This window comes from Lupinus angustifolius, chromosome LG11 (genome assembly GCF_001865875.1).
Source record: "Lupinus angustifolius cultivar Tanjil chromosome LG11, LupAngTanjil_v1.0, whole genome shotgun sequence".
In the NCBI taxonomy this organism is placed as follows: domain Eukaryota; kingdom Viridiplantae; phylum Streptophyta; class Magnoliopsida; order Fabales; family Fabaceae; genus Lupinus; species Lupinus angustifolius.
The window spans coordinates 24,527,179-24,544,775 of NC_032019.1; the positions used below are offsets into that span (position 1 = coordinate 24,527,179).

Below are 17,597 nucleotides of genomic sequence, written 5' to 3' on the forward strand. Positions count from 1 at the left end.
AAATATACAAACCTTGAATCTCATATACATCTAAACTTTTACCATATAGTCGAGCCCTTCAAAGAATGGTGGCCTATTGATTTCCTGTTTTTCTGCATCTATGATGTGCCTATCATACTCACCAATGCACGCACTTTCTAGATACTTCATCTGAAGAGGATAAGCTACCATACTAAGTGAACTCAGTCTAGGAAAACACAAGAAGAGTTTTTAAATCATTCGTAAAAAAATTTCCACCACCAATTATATAAGGATGGCAAATATAATACTTTTCGAAAATATTAACTCGCTCAAGTTCAACTTCCCACCAATAAAAAATAATATATGTATTTTTATACTGATTCACTCTCAATATTTTCCTGGCCCTTCTCTTATATATTTTTCACTATTTGTCAAATAACATGCAAGTATTTGATACTCTTCAAGTAAATATTCTTTCTAATATCGTTAATAATTTGTTGATCTCTAGCAAACCGCTATGTAACGGTATGAAAGATTAGAATCACTTAAATCCACGAAATCTTATTTAGGAAACAGAACTAAACTATACATAGATTATAGAAAGCTAAAGGTGAAAACTTACAAGACTTGCATTTTACCGAAATAGGTGAAGAACAACGAGACATATGCTAAATATACCTTCCGGAAACTCCTATAGAACACACTAATAGACACCTAGAAAAAACCTATCCTATGATTTTCTAGATTGCATCATACATATAACCTTATACGATTCCACAATTCACTATCTTCATAAAGAGCTAACATGCAGCGCAATTATTTGCATGTGTTTGAGCTGATTACATTGCTAATATGCAGCATGATTGTTTGCTTGTGTTTGAGCTACCATTGCAGCAGAAACCATTGTGTTCATTCCACATATACCGTGTCCTCGGCAAAGCTTATAGTACCCATGTTCTCCCCATTTCTCTCCCCACGAATTCTTGATGATCCAGTATGGTTTGTTGCTAAGCCTGAGAATGGAGAAGCCTTTTGCAGCATATCCCACAAGTAATACACCATGGTTTAGCCTTCTCCTGCTACAGATGAGAGGGCACGAGACACCTCCGATGTAGGTTTGCATGAAAATTGCATTAATTCCAACTGTAAGATAGAGTCATGGATATTAGTTTCCACATTTTCCTACTACCACAGTAAGTAACTGCAATTCAAAATACTAGCTCAGACATTACTAGCTAAATGAGCTGCTAATGCCAACATTATATGAAGAAAACAATGATGTTTTGTACACATTTGTGTTAGTGTGTAGCGGAGAAGGATCTGTTATCTTTCCATTTGCTACTAAATAGGGATTTTCCATTCTGAAAAGTCATAATGCAAATTGAAAAGTTTCCAACAATGTTGAATCGAGGACTTCATCATTCAATACAAGAGACTCAAGCAATGCAAATTCATCTAATGCTTCAGAATAAATATTATTTATTTTAAATGCAAACTGCAGCAAACCAAAAGGTTTCCATCTACTCCACTAGTATTGAACTGGAGAATAACACTTTAACATACATAATCTCCAACCACTTATTGCACTGTTATATACTTGTTGCAATGGAAATACTTCAAATAAGATTATAACTCATATAATATATATGTGTATCTTCACTGTTATGTAAATACACAAATTTCATATGGTAAATATATATATAATATATGTTATATATTGTTAACGTAATATATATTTATTATATATGTCATATTTGTTAACATATATATTATATAGTTAACTATATAGTTATTTATATATAACTTTTACAGTGCCAATTAAATTATAGGGTTTCAGTTATGACTCTTACCACATATCATCTAACAAAGGCCTAGGTTCAAAAGCATTTTAACAACCAATAGTTATCTTGTTCAATAGTGAACGTTCTCAACATAAAAGAACCGTACAATCACGTAAAAAATACTCAACATGAAATTTTATCTTAAAATTTTCAGAATTCAAGAACCCAAAAATAATTATAGAAACATCATTCATGGATAAATAATCACCAATGAAGAGCAATAAATCTCCTGACCATACTCATTATAAAATAAATATATATAATGCCATAACATTGTATTCTAAAAACCATTACTTATAGTCAAAGGGAAAAACATGAGTTCTAGTTCTAACAGATTGTTTTGGTACCACATGTAAACTTTTATATGCAAACATAAAATTTCATAAACATATTAATATCAATATTTAGAACTTTACATTTTCCACAATAAAATATATAAAAGGAAGTGTACCGTTCTCATGGACTTATTTGATGAAGAAGTCTTACTTATAGGTAAGTATACTCTCCATATGATGTTGATATCTCCATATCAATAAAGTGTTGGTTTCTCCCTCTTAACTCATTTCTTTAAGTGATACAACAATTAATACAAAATAGAACCTAAAGATTGTGAGAAAACTTGTATACTTGGGAAGATGTTGTATCACTTAAAGAAATGTTTGATTGAAATGTATATAGAAACCTCCAAAGCGTGTGTTGTCACACTAACCTTTAGGTTCGATTCGCCCTCACCAATTTAAGTATATTGGATGCAAATGAGATAAACACCGAATCCCCTTCAGGATACTTTGGAAAACTTTGATGTGTTTCGCAGCAACACACGAAGCATATCTTTCGATAGTAGTTTACAAATCTATGTTTCCTACACTTCTCTCATGCATTAGAGAAATAGAGGATGATTTCTAGAATGAGAAAATTGGGATTTTTCGGATTCTTGTGTGTCTCATTATGTCTTGAAATTTGTCTATTTATAGAGAAATAAATGTCACTTGGTGAAAAGAAACACTTTTGATATTCTACACTTATTTACCAAGTGGGTATATACAATAACGATTCACTAATTGTTTGAATAAGTTTTGTAGCTTAGTGGTAAGGTATAGCGTTTGGCATCATAGAGGTTCTTGGTTTGATTCGTAGCGGTTGCATTGTATCATTTTTATTCGTGAATAAAACATAACAAAACCATCCAAACTAAGAATCGAATTTGTGACCCTCACTTCCTTACCAATGGCTACAACCACTAATCCAATTGTCATCTTGTTTCATCTATTATGAAACCAAAATATGTATATACTCGTTATGTGAATTCAGATATTTTGGAAATATCTCTCACAAAATAGTGTCCCAAATTATATATTGGGCCAATAAAAACATGTCATGTCAGTTAAAATAAATAAATAAATATTTAAAAAAATATATTTATTAATTTTTTTTTTTTTGCTTCAATATCATTAGTACGGGACATCATTTAAAACATTATTTGAAAGTGCAGATCCTTTGTCCCATATGTACCTAGATGTATATAAAGATTGTTTATTAAGGTGGACTTACTTGCAAGAGGACCATGTTTGACTAAATATGCAGCAATTTGGCTCTCATCCAAAGGAATATTGGTGAAATTTGTGACTCTAGCTGCTATTTTCTCTTGATCAAACTTGCATTCACCACGTTCACCAGTGTAGGGGTATGAAGTTTCCTCTTCTAATCCACCAGCCTCAATCAAATAATTATAAGCATTTGTCATAAGACCTCCATTACAACCATTGTCACATGTTGACTTTTCAGTCATGTCACACTTGAATAGACAAAGAAACAAAAGAACAAGACATCAGAATATACAAGAACAACAAATATAGCTTCTGGTGTATGATACTTACACAAAGGAAGGGGATCCTCTATCCCAAAAATATTATGTCTCTATATCTTCGTCTAATAAAACCAGCCTAAGTAATAAAAAAATATTAATTTCTACTTTTATATTTTTTTAATTAAATGATCTATTTTGATTGGTTTGGGATACAAATTGGAACAGAACATCTTCATTTGATATAAAACAATTAGAAGCATAATGAAGACATTACCTTGTTGTCACAATCTACAAGCTGTTGTTCACTAAGACTGAGGAGCTTGCCAGTGGCAATAAAATTGGCTCCTTCTACAGATCCTGTGGTGCTGAAAGCCCAGCAAGATCCACATATACCCTGTATCAAAATTATTAACAAAAACAGTTAAATATATCTTTGATACTGACTTATACAATGTAAACCTTAGAATCTAATTAGTAAAAAATATTCATAAAAAGGAACAAAGAGAAAAAACTATTATTGCATAAAAGGACATCAAAACCAACAAATAAAAAACAGAATAATAATCAGAGAAAAGCTTCATCTTGAACACAAGGGTAGAAATGGGCCCGAGGCTCAAAACACTAAAGATCTACTTTGGAATGAAAATATAGAAATAAAAGACTTCAGATTCAAAAGTGTATTTCATGGATAAGTTGTCATTTCATTCCCCTCTAAAATCCAGTTAGAGGTGTCACAATAGGCTACCCGGAGGGGTTTGGGCTAGCCCACATCGGATTCGGGCTAAGCCAGGCTAGGCTAGGCTAAGTCAAGCTGGGCTAAAAAGTCCGGATACAATTTATGCATATCAAATTGTAGCCCAAACCCGCCCTAAGCGGGTTGCGAGTTATGGCAGGCCGACCCGCATAAACTAAAATATAATTTTTAAAATTTTTTAACATATTTAATCTATTCAAAAAAAATATGTATCATTTGATAATAACATATAATTTTTCTTAACATATTTGTTATGCAAAATGCAATCAAACTTCTAGATCTAATACATTATGTTTGAGTTAAGACGTGATGTTAAGTTTACGTGTATGATTTTTAACATAACTCTTTTATTAAATATCTTATTTCTATTGGACTCTCACTCTCTAACACAATATAATTTGTAACTTCACATTAATATATAAACATTTGATACTAATAAAAATATTATCTTTTGTATGTTCTTTATTAACACTTTTATTGTGAACTATTATATTAAATTTGGTGGTGTGGAGTTCTCTATGATAAACAATTGATTTTAGTTTTGTTGTAAACATTGTTTTCTTTATTATATTTTTATGGTAAAGTTAAATCTAATTAAATAGATAATAACATAATACATAATATTTATTATCTATTTTTTATTATAAGTTGTTTTGTAAATTTTCATTTAGTGCTTATTACCAAACCAAAAGTCTAAAAAAAACATATAAGTAAAACGGGTAGCCCAAACCCGCCTGGGGTAAGCCCGGCCCGAGCCCGAATTTATAATAGTCCGGCCGGGCCGGGCTAAAAGCCCAGATTTAATAAAAGGTACCTAAAATGATACCTAAACCCTATAAATTTTTGGGCTTTGGCAGGTTAACCCGACCGGGTCTGCCCGTTTTGACAGCTCTAAATCCAACTAATAAGCATAACCTAAAACAATTTGGTACTTCCATTGTGCATCTTTTTTTCATTACATCTTACTCGTACTTGAGTTCCCAACACATGAATGCATATTTAAAATAATGATTCTTCTAAAATAAAATAAAAATTGAACTTGCAAGAGTTTCTAATCATAGTTAAGCAAGAATTTTGAATCATGGTTAAATTCTTTCAACCATTTAAATTTGTAATTAAATTGATGAACAAAAATTGCATGAACGCAAACAACATCAATAGTTAAGTTATATTAAGTTTTACTTAAATAAGGGTTTCATTATCTTTTAATTACTACTATTCTTAATAAATCTAATAATTAATATTATTTTCATCCACATGTCTATGTAAGTCTCCCTCTAGATAGATAATATTGAAACCCACCGCATAAACAATTGAGTCAACCCATTTATATTTTAATTTGGTTAAAGTGATTTTGACTTAAGTACGTAAGTTATCCATAGACCAAAGTTCTGATGCATCCATTTTTTAAAACGACACAATTTATCAAACATTTTATTTACTTGTTTTTTAATGTATCCATGTACATTTAAAATGATTAGTTTTTCATGGCAAGATTGAAATGTTCATGAAGATGATACTTTTCTGGTATAACCATTATCATCGTAACCTTTAACTTTTTGACCACTTTTATAAAGGTGATATGAAATAGCAAAGCTCTAACACATATTTTTAATCAATGTGAAAATATAGTCATTGATGTGTTAACACTACTAAACGATTAGGGGACACAAATCACTTAGGAATCACTTAGAGATGTCATTTGGGACAGGTAATATTTGTCCAACAATTTAAATGATGTATATCTATCTATCAAGAAAATATAACACTTCCTTAATTACCTGCATCTTAACCGGCGTAACAGCCCCTTTCTCCCTCCAATCAAAATTCTCTGGCAATCCTTCCACCTTCAAGGAAGGCCCTTCACCGCCATTATTCAATCCATGCAATCCAAACCCACCTTTCATTCCGGTGTAGTGCTTCTCAAACTCAACCTCATCGAGATCAGAAAACTGCGTAACGCCGTGAACGGCAGTAGGATCCAGCGCCTGGTGTTCCGCAGCTCTAACCATATTCTTTGCAAAAATCTGAAGACGGTGAAGATACTCTTCCTTCGTTGAGTACTTCTTCTCGTAATCAACAATGAAATTCTTGAACTTTTTCTCTGTTCCGAGAAGCTCGTTCTCCTCCATCTTCAGCTTTCTAGCTATGTCTTGAATCATGGTTTTGTGGTTGTACTCTGAGCTACCGTGGAGGGAAGTGAAGAGTGTTAGTGCGCAGAGGAAGATTGAAACACGAGCGTGGCTCGTGAGAGATAGAGATTGTTTTCTGCCCATCTTCTTCTGCTAGCTAGCTCTGTCTTCCACTGCTTTGGGTTCGTTCTCCATTTAAATGGTGTTTTCTTCCTAAATGGAGTAATGACGATTTTGACCTCCGATCATGAAGTTGAGAGACCTAAAATATCATATTGACAGTTTAGTACAGCAATGTAAACAGTCTTATTAATTTATAAATTATTTTATTGTGTTATTATTTTATCCAATACGGGAGGGAGAAGATATGGAGTAAAAAATATAGGTCGAAAATATCATATCATTTACAAATGTATAAATAATAATAATAATAATATTATGTAATGAAAGTTTGCTATTCAATTGAAATTAAAAAATCATTATTAACATTAGTGTGTCGAAAGACATTTTGTGTCTGTCGACCCATATTTTTATTTTATGATATTAAGTATTTTATTAAGTATTAAATTTGTATTTTAGAAAATTAGAATATTTTTTATTGGATGTACTCCATGTTATAATTTTTGTATTTATTATAATATTCAACTTAAAATAACATGTATTAATTATAGGTATCTAGGATTGTATAATTTTACCTTAGAAATAAAAATGTTAAGAATAAAATAGAAAAATAGAATAATGGTGGTAATTATTTTAAGTTTTGGCATTATATATAGTATAGAAGTAAAGATATTAAAACTTTTGTTCACATGCGTGTATTACTAATGGAATATAATTAACTCACAGTATACTTAATAGTTAATATCGATCACAGTTATTTGAGACCAAATATATTACAAGATGTATCATTTCTCCATCAAAAAATACAAGATAGATTAAATAAACTAATTTTGAGATTATAATGCTATAATTATGACTAAAAATATTATATAGTTACTTAATTATAAAACTTTAATAAATGGTTTTAGAGTTTAGAAAGCTAAAAACTAAAATAATAGTGGAGTACTCGAATTAGAATACAAAATCAAACTCCAATAGCGTATTGATACTAGATTAAGCCCTCACAGATTTTTAGGATGACCAAAATATCAATAATTTCATTCTTATGTGTGATACTTGTTAAAAATGTTAATCACACATTTCAGAAGAGATTAGTTTCTTATCCAAAATAGTTGAGAGAATATCTTTTATAATATATATAAAAAAAAGAAGTAGAAATCAAACATATTTTCAGCAAACCTAAAAATTTATTGTTATATATAAACCCTCCAAATAGTATAGTGCAGAAAATCTTAAATATTATATTATCTTGTCAGCTCTTCAAGAAAGAAAGAAAAGCATATTTTTTAATGGTTATGTCGGTGGAAGAAGAAAAGGGTATAACAGTGAATCTAGGAATCCTTGAAAGGTGACAGCGTCAGGCAGCGGTGAAACTCAACATGCAATGCAACACGTGGAATTTGATAAGAATGGCATGTTCACAGATTACATATTGACCTAGGAAGATGTAGAAAATATTCTTGTAGTTATATGTATAAATTTTATATATTATTATTATTATTATTATTATATTATATACTCTAAAAAAGCAATTTAATGAATGATAAATTTATGTATATATTTTTATACTGACAATACATAAGTATTAAACTCATAAAAAATATAAAATCATATTAGTGTATAGTTAAATGAAAAATTCGAATGAAAATAAATTTTAGTTTAGTTATTAAAAACATATTATTAATTTAGTCCATGATTTTAAATCTAAAAGTTATTCGGATTTAAAATATCTAAAATAACAATAATTATTATTATAAATAAAAGAAATTGTTACTAAGAAAGATTTGACTATGAATGATGTTGCAATAGTAATTTCAATATTACAACAATTTTGTTTCATGTATCAAAATCAAAGGTATAAAGACTCATATGACAATGAAATGAAAAGAACTAATCTTAGAAATGTAAATACAATAAACTGACTTGTCCAAAAAAGTTAGAAATAAAAAGTGAATTTCTCTTAGTTAATAAAAAATAGACAAAAAGAAAAGATGATCGAGATAAACTTGAGATGAGAAGGACACTTCTCTAAGAAACTTGAATAAGAATTTTTTTTTAAAACGTACTTAGAGTAGAAAAGATTCTTATTCTAAAAACGCACTTAGAATAGAAAACACAAAAATTAAATTAACATTAATGTTCTGGAGTAAATAACAACTCAATGTCAAAAACAATTTACACACGACAAATTTCCGAGGAAATTTATATGTTAATTGATTATAATATAAATACTTAAAAATAAACTTTATATATTAATGAAAATATTCAAAGTCTGGTTAGTGAAAATTTAAGTGGAGAGTGTAGTTTGACTATACTATTACACATATATAAGGGTGGAAACAGGCCAGACCGTCTATCATGGACCTATTACCTGTCCTATAACAAGTTAGACTATGCCAGACTTTTTCATTAACAGATCAGGCTCAGGCTTTCTAAAAAACCTATTTAGCTTAACAAGTCAGGCTTTAGGCCACCTAAAAGGCCTATTAAGCCTAACAGGTCGGCCTATTTAGTTATATTATATATGAATGTTGAATTTATACTATTTTAATATAAATAATATTATTATATATGTAATATTAATATAAAAATATAATTTAATTATACGAATTAGATGAGCCTAACTAAAAGTTGGCCTATAAGCCCATTTAAATGTAGACATAGTAGCCTATTTCATGACCATATAGTATAATAGGCTTTTAAACAAGCTAACAGACTAGGCCCAGGCTCCTATATGCTATATAGGCTGGGCCTGTTTAAGGCAAAGCCTGGCCTGGCCTGACATGTTTCCACCCTTACACATATAGTATATGTTTTGAAATATTTGCGTAAGTAGTATAACTTTTTGGGGAGTTGTAAATGTCATCCATGAGTTTGATGAAATCGTGGACGAAGAATGCGATTTCCTAGGGAACTAATATATTACATACACGAGTTTTGTACATCCTGTCACTCCATCATGGAAGTTGTGGACAGGGTACACAAGTTCCATGCAAAACTCGTCGATGTATAACATGATATCCATGCAAAATTCGTAGACATACAATACGAGATCTGTAGTCGTGCATGACACCTACGTGATCTCAACTTCATATCTACACACTCTCTCCCACAAACCAAATCACACTGAAAGCAAAAGAAAAAAAAACAAAATATTGAAGAGTGATTCCTAATGTATGAAGAGTGAGTCCTAATCTAAAAAGAGTGATTTCTAATATACGAACAATCATTATATAAGGTAATTAAATTTATTGTTTATTGAATTCCATATATATTTTTTTGATTTGTTATTTATTGTTACTATATGTTTACATGTAGATGGTTATTATTAGAGATATTGTTAGTAATTTTAGTGATGAGGAGGACATTGAACTATGTGATGATGAGATGTTGAGATTGCCATTAGTGAATTAGGTAGCATAACATATGGTACTCCTTCATCTTTTTTCCTTACCGATTATCAGACTGACCAAGATTTTCTTTATAGAAATAGTAATTTAAGTAATGATATTGATAATGATCTGTTTGTTGGCATGCAATTTGAAGTCGTGGATCAGAGGCACGACTTCCATTGAAGTCGTGGACCTCATCCATGACTTTGGTTGACTATAAATACCCTCCTCATTTTGCCAAAGTCACACAACTTACCCTCACCCGAATTTCTCCTCAACTTACCCGAATTTCCTTATTCCGAAAAAATGGAACACATTGGTCTTGACCCCATTAACCCTTCCCTACTCATTCTCCAGAAAGATCATGTCTGAACCAACATATGGAAAGAGGGAGAGGTTACTTTTCAGGCAAGGTATAACTTCTGGCAAAACTTTCCTTCCGAACTGATGTTACAAATTATTCTTAACACTATGTTTAGAAACATTTTGGATATTGGAGCATTGGATATCAACATCCATCTCATAACCGTATTGTTTGAGAGATGGAGCTAGAGACTAACACTTTCCATTTACCTACTGGAGAATGCACAATTACGCTTGAAGACGTCACATATCAAGTTGGACTACCTATTGATGAAGATGTTGTTATTGATATGACGAGTACATATTGGGATATTGTCTCTTTCAACTTGTTGGGTGTTACCCAACTGATAGGCAAATTGTGGAGCAAAGGGTCCAAATGAGTTGGTTTGACTCCACATTTCAAGATCTCCTAGAAGATGTAAATGATGTTGTAATTCAACAACATGCAAGAGGATTCATTCTATGGATGATTGGGGTTCCTTATGTCTGATACATCAGGGTTACGAGTCCACATGATGTATCTCTCATTGGTGGAGGACTTATCATAAATATACCAATATAGTTGGGGCTCCACTGTTTTGGCATGTCTTTATCGAGGACTCTGTCATGTAGCATTAACGAGTCATCATATTGAAATTGGAGGATGATTGTTACTACTACAGTCATGGACATAACGATCACATTTTTTATTCTTGCTCCAAGACTGCATAACAATACATTGTAGTTATTTCCTTTGGTCCGAAGGTAAATATGTATTTTAAAACAAAATGTACAATTCTTCATTTTTATATAGAAGTTTTTATTTCAAAAAATTTATTCCAATTAATATACTAACTTAATGTAACTTTAAAGTTTAGGTAGTCGTAACATTTAATCACCACCAACATTATTGGTCATACAACCAACATCATACAATCAACGTTGGATCACTTGCTTATTGATCAAGTAATTTATCTAATTTAGTTGTTGCTATTTCTAATTTATTTTCTCATTCCTAGTAAATTATTTGTTATTATTAATACTTTATTTTTTATTGTTACTAATTTATTTCTATCTATCAGTTTGTCTGGACCTTATATAAGAACATGAATTTTATGGGCCACATAGCAGATATCACTCGAGCACGTGTAGCACTTATCTGCTTTGCACTTGTTGAGAGATATGTCACTGGCCGGGTTATGAGGTAGTTTGGTCTATAACAATCAATCCTACAAGATCCGATCAACCTCAAGAAACAACACAAGATGGACATACGTGGGAAAATGATTACAATTGGCCACAAAAACATGACAATGTTTCAAATATGAAATATTTGGGAAAATTATGTGGTCAATGGTTTTCCCAATGTACAGTCTTTCTGTCACTACTCTAGTATATGCAGTGACACTTACAAAGGACTAGAAAGTACATCTCTTTAAACAGAGCATATTCAGCTGGATTGGTAAGATTTTTTTAGTAAAAAATTACATACATGTTTCTTTAAATGTATATTAATTGTTCTAATTTGTTCCAAAAAAATTTCAGTATAATTTTATTAGAACGTTTCGAGATTAATGTGTTTCTTCAAATTCTTTTCCAAACCTCATGCAAACAATAAATGACATGTACTTACATTGTAATGAGATGATGGACAACTTCGCTCAACTACTACCAATGACCTTTTCCACCAATAATTATCAAGCTCCTCCAACTCAACATTTTTATATGCCTGATGCAGCAGAGTTCCAACAACACAATGAGAGTCAAACTCAAATGGATACTCATCCCCAAACATATACTCAAACACCTGCTCCTTAACAACAACAACAACATCCTTTGAGTTTGAAGGTTTCAGGGCAATGGATGACTTTCCTTCACTAAATTCGTATCTTCATCACAATTTTAAGGAACACTACCATCAATGTCTGGCACTAGTTCAACTACACCTTTGTCGGCATTTAACTCTCAATAATATTATCTTCCAACAATGCCTTCACAAGTCAAACTAGCCAACTTTTATGGTATAAAAAAAGTTGATGATGATAACGATGATGATGACGAGGAAGATGAAAAGGAGCCACAATTGGTTAAAGGTGGTTCTGGACAACAAGACAACATCAACAACAACAATTAAGAGTCCAACCAGACCGAAAGAAAAATGCACCTTCATGCGGCACATCATCTCATAGAGATCACTAGGAAATGGAAAAATTGTAATATCGTTTTGATAATTTTATAATGTAATGATTTTCAATTCCTAGTAAAATTATTAATTTTATTTTGATAATATTATTTTTTATTTTAATTTATGACTTTTATTTTTATGCAAATAAAATCCTAAACCTTAACTAAAACCAAAAACCCTAACTAAACTCCCTAAAACTAACCCCTAAAGTTAACCACTAAAGTTAAAGAGGAACATAACTTATTGAAACTCGTGTCTCACTACGTTAGATATCGTATTACACAATGCTCATTCAACAACACAATTTTGAATGATGCTTTTGAAAAGGAGACGGAAGAACATGAACAACGCATAATAAAGCAAACACTATCAATGTATGTAACTTCCACAACGCAATCTTGACACAACGCTGTTGAACATCAGTAACGTTAACACCGACTTGAATTAGTTATGTTCTACAACGTATTTGATAGAAAGCGCTGTTAATGTTAATAAATTCCACAACGCATAAATAAGAAAGGGATGTTGAAGATTACATAGTAACACCGCTTTCTTAATTATGCTCTATTGATTTTATACGAATTTTTAAGTATCAGAGATATTAATGGTTGAGTAGTTATGCGTCTCTTTGTTTGTTGAAATATTAATGGTTAAGTGATTATGCATCTTTTTGTTTGTTGAAATATTAATGGTTAAATGCTTATGCGTCTCTTCGTTTTGGAAATATTAATGGTTGTTCATCTATAAATATTGTGGTTCATTTCATGTTATATTTCATCAATAAGATTATGTGTTTCTATAGGAGTATGTTCATGAAGATAGCAAACAGCAGATTTCAACAAGTTGAAGTGTTAAAAGTGTTAAAGTTGTGTTTCTATTTTAGAATCATGTCAATGAGGTCTTTAATATCTTTTGATTTGGCAAAAAGACCTAAATTTCAGAAGGAAAGTGACTGTTATATAATATTTGCGTTAGATGAATATTTAATTAGTAAATTATTTAGTTCATTCATCTACCAAATCTTTCAATTCCTTAATTTCCTTCATTGTAATCTACCAAATCAAGATTTCAGAAGGAAATTAAAGTGGTTGTTATACAATATTTGTGTGAGATGAAGAATTAATTTGTAAAATATTGAGTTCATTGATTTCTATTATTCATATTATTGATTTCCCTCATTGAAATCTTTTGATTTTCAGAAAGGGCCCAGGTTTTAGAAGGAATGTGACTGTTATACAAGATTGCGTGAGATGAAGAATTAATTTATAAATTATTTACTTTATTGATTTTCTTCATTCGGTTAATTGTAATATACCAAATGATTTAGTTCATTATAATGTATTTTGTCTCTTTGAATGAAAATTGAACAATTATTTTGGATGTTAATTTCTATTTTTTTGTTATTTATTTGAATGATTATTTTATTTAATATTTTTGCAGTTTCATATTAGTAAACAAAATAAACAAATTAACAAAACTTAATAAACATAAAAAATAAATTAAAAAAATTTAATGTTTAATATTTTTGTAGTTTCATATTAATAGACACAATAATATAGTAATCTACTTAATGGGAACTTCATGTTAATTGTTAACGTATATTCATGTTGTATATATTTTGACTCGCAATATAAAATGTTAATTTAACATCGCATAATTATGAATACGCTATTAATTTGGAAAATGAGTTCAGTTTAACAACGCATAATTAAGATAACGCTGTTAATAGATTTTATTCAACAGCGCATAGTTGAGATAACACTGTCAATTAGATTATATTCAACAACGCATAGTTGAGATAGTGCTGTCAATTAGATTCTATTCAATAGCGCATCGTTGAGGAAGTGTTGTTGATATGTTCATGAAAATGAGTAGTAAACAACTGGATACACAATAAAAGTGCAACCCTTAAGAAGCGCTATTGAAGAGGTCAATACAACAGGGCTATCGTTAATATGCGCTGTTGAAGAGGTCAATACAACAACACAACCGTTAATATGCGATGTTAAATTGATACTACAGTTTAAATATCTAAAACATAAATCAGTTCCATCTACGCTCTCAAACTTAATCGAAAAGAAATCCTTATACTCTTTGCAAACCTTCATGTTCTCATAAACCCTTATACTCTCAGAAACCTCAAAAAACTTCATCAATGGCTTCCCAAAGTGGCGATCATGGTTGTCACAGTGGTGACAAAGCTACACCGACTCCACAAGACAAGCAAATCATTGTTCAAAAACGAACTCCATGTGGAATGACTTCCATGAAGAATGTCATTCGGTCAAGAAGTAAGGATGTGAAGATAGAAGTTCAATGGAACTCTAAATGCCAACCATTAAACTCGAAGGGTGACAATTCATTGGTTAGCTACATTAGGGTTGTTGTAAGGCATAATGTGAAACTAACATTCAACAAATGGACTGATGTAGGGAATGTCATGAATGAGCGTATTTAGAATGAAATAATAGTAAGTTTATTTTCAGTTTTTGTGTTTTCATGCAATGTATATGCGTTACGATTTCATGCAATGTACGTATATGTATGTGTTTGCATGCAACATAGTTAATGTATATGTGTTTTCAATCAACTTTTGATGTTGGTAAGGAGCATAAGGATTATATCCTTAAATCGGCTGGTAAGACTCTCCTACAATTCCGAACTGATGCCGAAAAATTACTCAGTGATGCTGATGACAATGTCAACCTAAAACCTCCAACTAAATATGCAAATATCATTGAAGAAGAGGATTGGAAGACTTTTTTCACCCTACGCACAAAAGACGAGTCTTTCTTGGTAAAATCATATTCTTTGTATTGACTTTTGTATATATGCTTTTGTGTGTATATATATATAATTGTTGATATTAATGTTGTCTGTTTTTTCAGAAATTAAGTAATGAAAACTGCAAGAGGGCATCCAAGCCTTTATATCCATATCGAGCTTCTCGAGCGGGATATAGAGGAATCGAGGAAAAAATTGTAAGTATTGTTAATTTGTAAGTACATTATTGGTTATGTTTTGTATCCATATATATCTAATTATATTATTATTGGTTATGTTTTGTTAGTTGAAGAACAAAAGAGATACACCTATGACTCCACATGGAGTAGAACTCGATTTTCTATGGGTGGATGCTCGCAAGAACAAGGAAGTTGTCATTGACAATGAGCAAGTTCAAAAAGAAGCAATATGTGTTGTAAGTGCTCATTTTTTAATTATACTTAATTTTCATACTTTATTTATCATAATATGTTTAATTAACATTATTATTTTTTATTTGTCAGGTTGCACTAAAAGAAAAGGAGGCATATCCGGATAGTCGCATAAAACTTGACAAGGCACTAAGATTGCTTATCTACCCTGGCCGTATCCGAGGTGCAGGATTTGGGGTTAGCCAACGATCATTTGTACCCCATCCAAATCATTCAACCAAAGCCCAAAGAGCCAAGTTTAAAATCAATTAGATGGCCTCATGCAATGTTTTAATGAATTTGAGCAATCAATGAAGGTGAAGGAAGCTAAATGGCAACGACTAGCTAGTGTCGTTGGTACTATTCCTTCAACCATCAATGAGAGTTGCACACCGGCACCTCACAACATTCCCATTCTGATTCTCATTCCCAAGATAATTTAGTTAACTTATTTTAATTTAGTCGTTGACTAATTATATGTTTTTCCTGGATACCCCAACTAATCGAGTAGTGGATGTTGGGAAAGTGTACAAGTTGGTCGATGCTATGCTGCATAATGCACATATCCCATGCCATCATGTGAAGGTCTCGATTGACGTTGTAGTTGATGATGATGCGCTGCTGCCAATTCCCCTCGATGAGGATATCTTCATAGTTGGAGGGGCTATAGTCACTTTTGTGGCTTGGCCAGTAGACTTTGTACAAGTAATTACTTCTAAGGTATGATTTTTCAGCTTATACTCACTCATATTATATATACATTGATCTATAATTGATATATCTTTATTGAATATTTCAGGAAAATGTACATTCCACCCCTAGTAGCACCCAAAAGACTAAGCCATCTTCGGAGGATGTGAGCTTCATGCCATCTACCGGAGATGTGAGCTCAAAGCCATCTATTGGGGATGAGAGCTCCAAGAAGACTACCAACTACTATAGTTAGATGTTTAAGCATGTACAGAAGTTGGGAGATGATTTAATAATTATATCAATTCCCAAGGAAGTCTTCGGGGATAATATTGATGAATACGTTGGCTTCATTGAAGTCCAGGATGTATATAAACATGAATGGATAGGTGCAACTGTTGTATGTATATATATGAGGTAAATTATGTTTTCTTAACTTCTCACTTTTGCATAGCAGTGTGTTATTATTAACTAACATTTGTGTTATATATATTAGGTACTTGTATGAAAATTTTGTTTCAGTAAATAAGAAAAATGTGATGTTCATAGCCCCACACCTTACCACTCTTGTGTCGAATGACAAAAATAAGATTGGGGAACAGACAAAACGAATTATAGATATTCTCCTCCTTCATAAAGAAGCTGCAGATTTATTTCTTGCACCTTTTAATACAGGGTTAGCATTTTCTAATTGTCTTTTATATTTCTTTCTTTAGTATGTTTGTTGTGCTTAACATTTCCTAACCATGTGCATATGTGTTTTTAGGCAACATTGGCTTTTGGTTGCCATCATTCGGGTCAATGAAGAAATATACTACTTTGACTCATTGGCACATGGTGATCCGAACATGTACACTGCTATAAAAGAATTATTTTCTAGGTAAGTGGATTACTCATTTAAACTTTTAGTTACACTTTAACTTTCCTAGTTGTGTAGTGATGAGCAATATATTACACATTATCCATAACCTTAAATTAGCATGTTTGATGATTCTTGGTGCCTAATTGACTTTGTTTCACATGGTTTAGTATTTTAGACTTTATTGGACTAATATTCCTAAAATGAGTTAATTTGGGATTATTTGGTCTGATTAAATCTATTATCATTTTCAGATCACATTTGGCACCAATGACATTTTGGGCATTATGGAAGTCGAGGATAGGTGTTGAAGTGAAGAT

At 31.4% G+C, this 17,597-nt stretch overlaps 1 protein-coding gene across 1 annotated transcript; it reads right to left on the reverse strand.

Annotated features, from left to right (window-relative positions):
• Positions 465-6,696, reverse strand: LOC109359410 (probable cysteine protease RD19D). The gene is made up of 4 exons (XM_019604056.1): positions 6,145-6,696; positions 3,884-4,003; positions 3,354-3,597; positions 465-1,104 (listed from the first exon to the last, which is right to left on the reverse strand). The coding sequence occupies exons 1-4, from the start codon at positions 6,637-6,639 to the stop codon at positions 809-811; spliced, it is 1,155 nt and encodes a 384-aa protein (XP_019459601.1). The 5' UTR covers positions 6,640-6,696; the 3' UTR covers positions 465-808.

What these genes read in the sequence shown, in the direction of transcription:
- LOC109359410 (XM_019604056.1), bottom strand. Translation starts at nt 6,639, where the DNA reads ATGGGCAGAAAACAATCTCTATCTCTCACGAGCCACGCTCGTGTTTCA. An exon ending in TTACGCCGGTTAAGATGCAG is followed by an intron (nt 4,004 to 6,144) that starts GTAATTAAGGAA and finishes ATTTTGATACAG; the next exon opens with GGTATATGTGGATCTTGCTG. An exon ending in TTGTAGATTGTGACAACAAG is followed by an intron (nt 3,598 to 3,883) that starts GTAATGTCTTCA and finishes TGTCTATTCAAG; the next exon opens with TGTGACATGACTGAAAAGTC.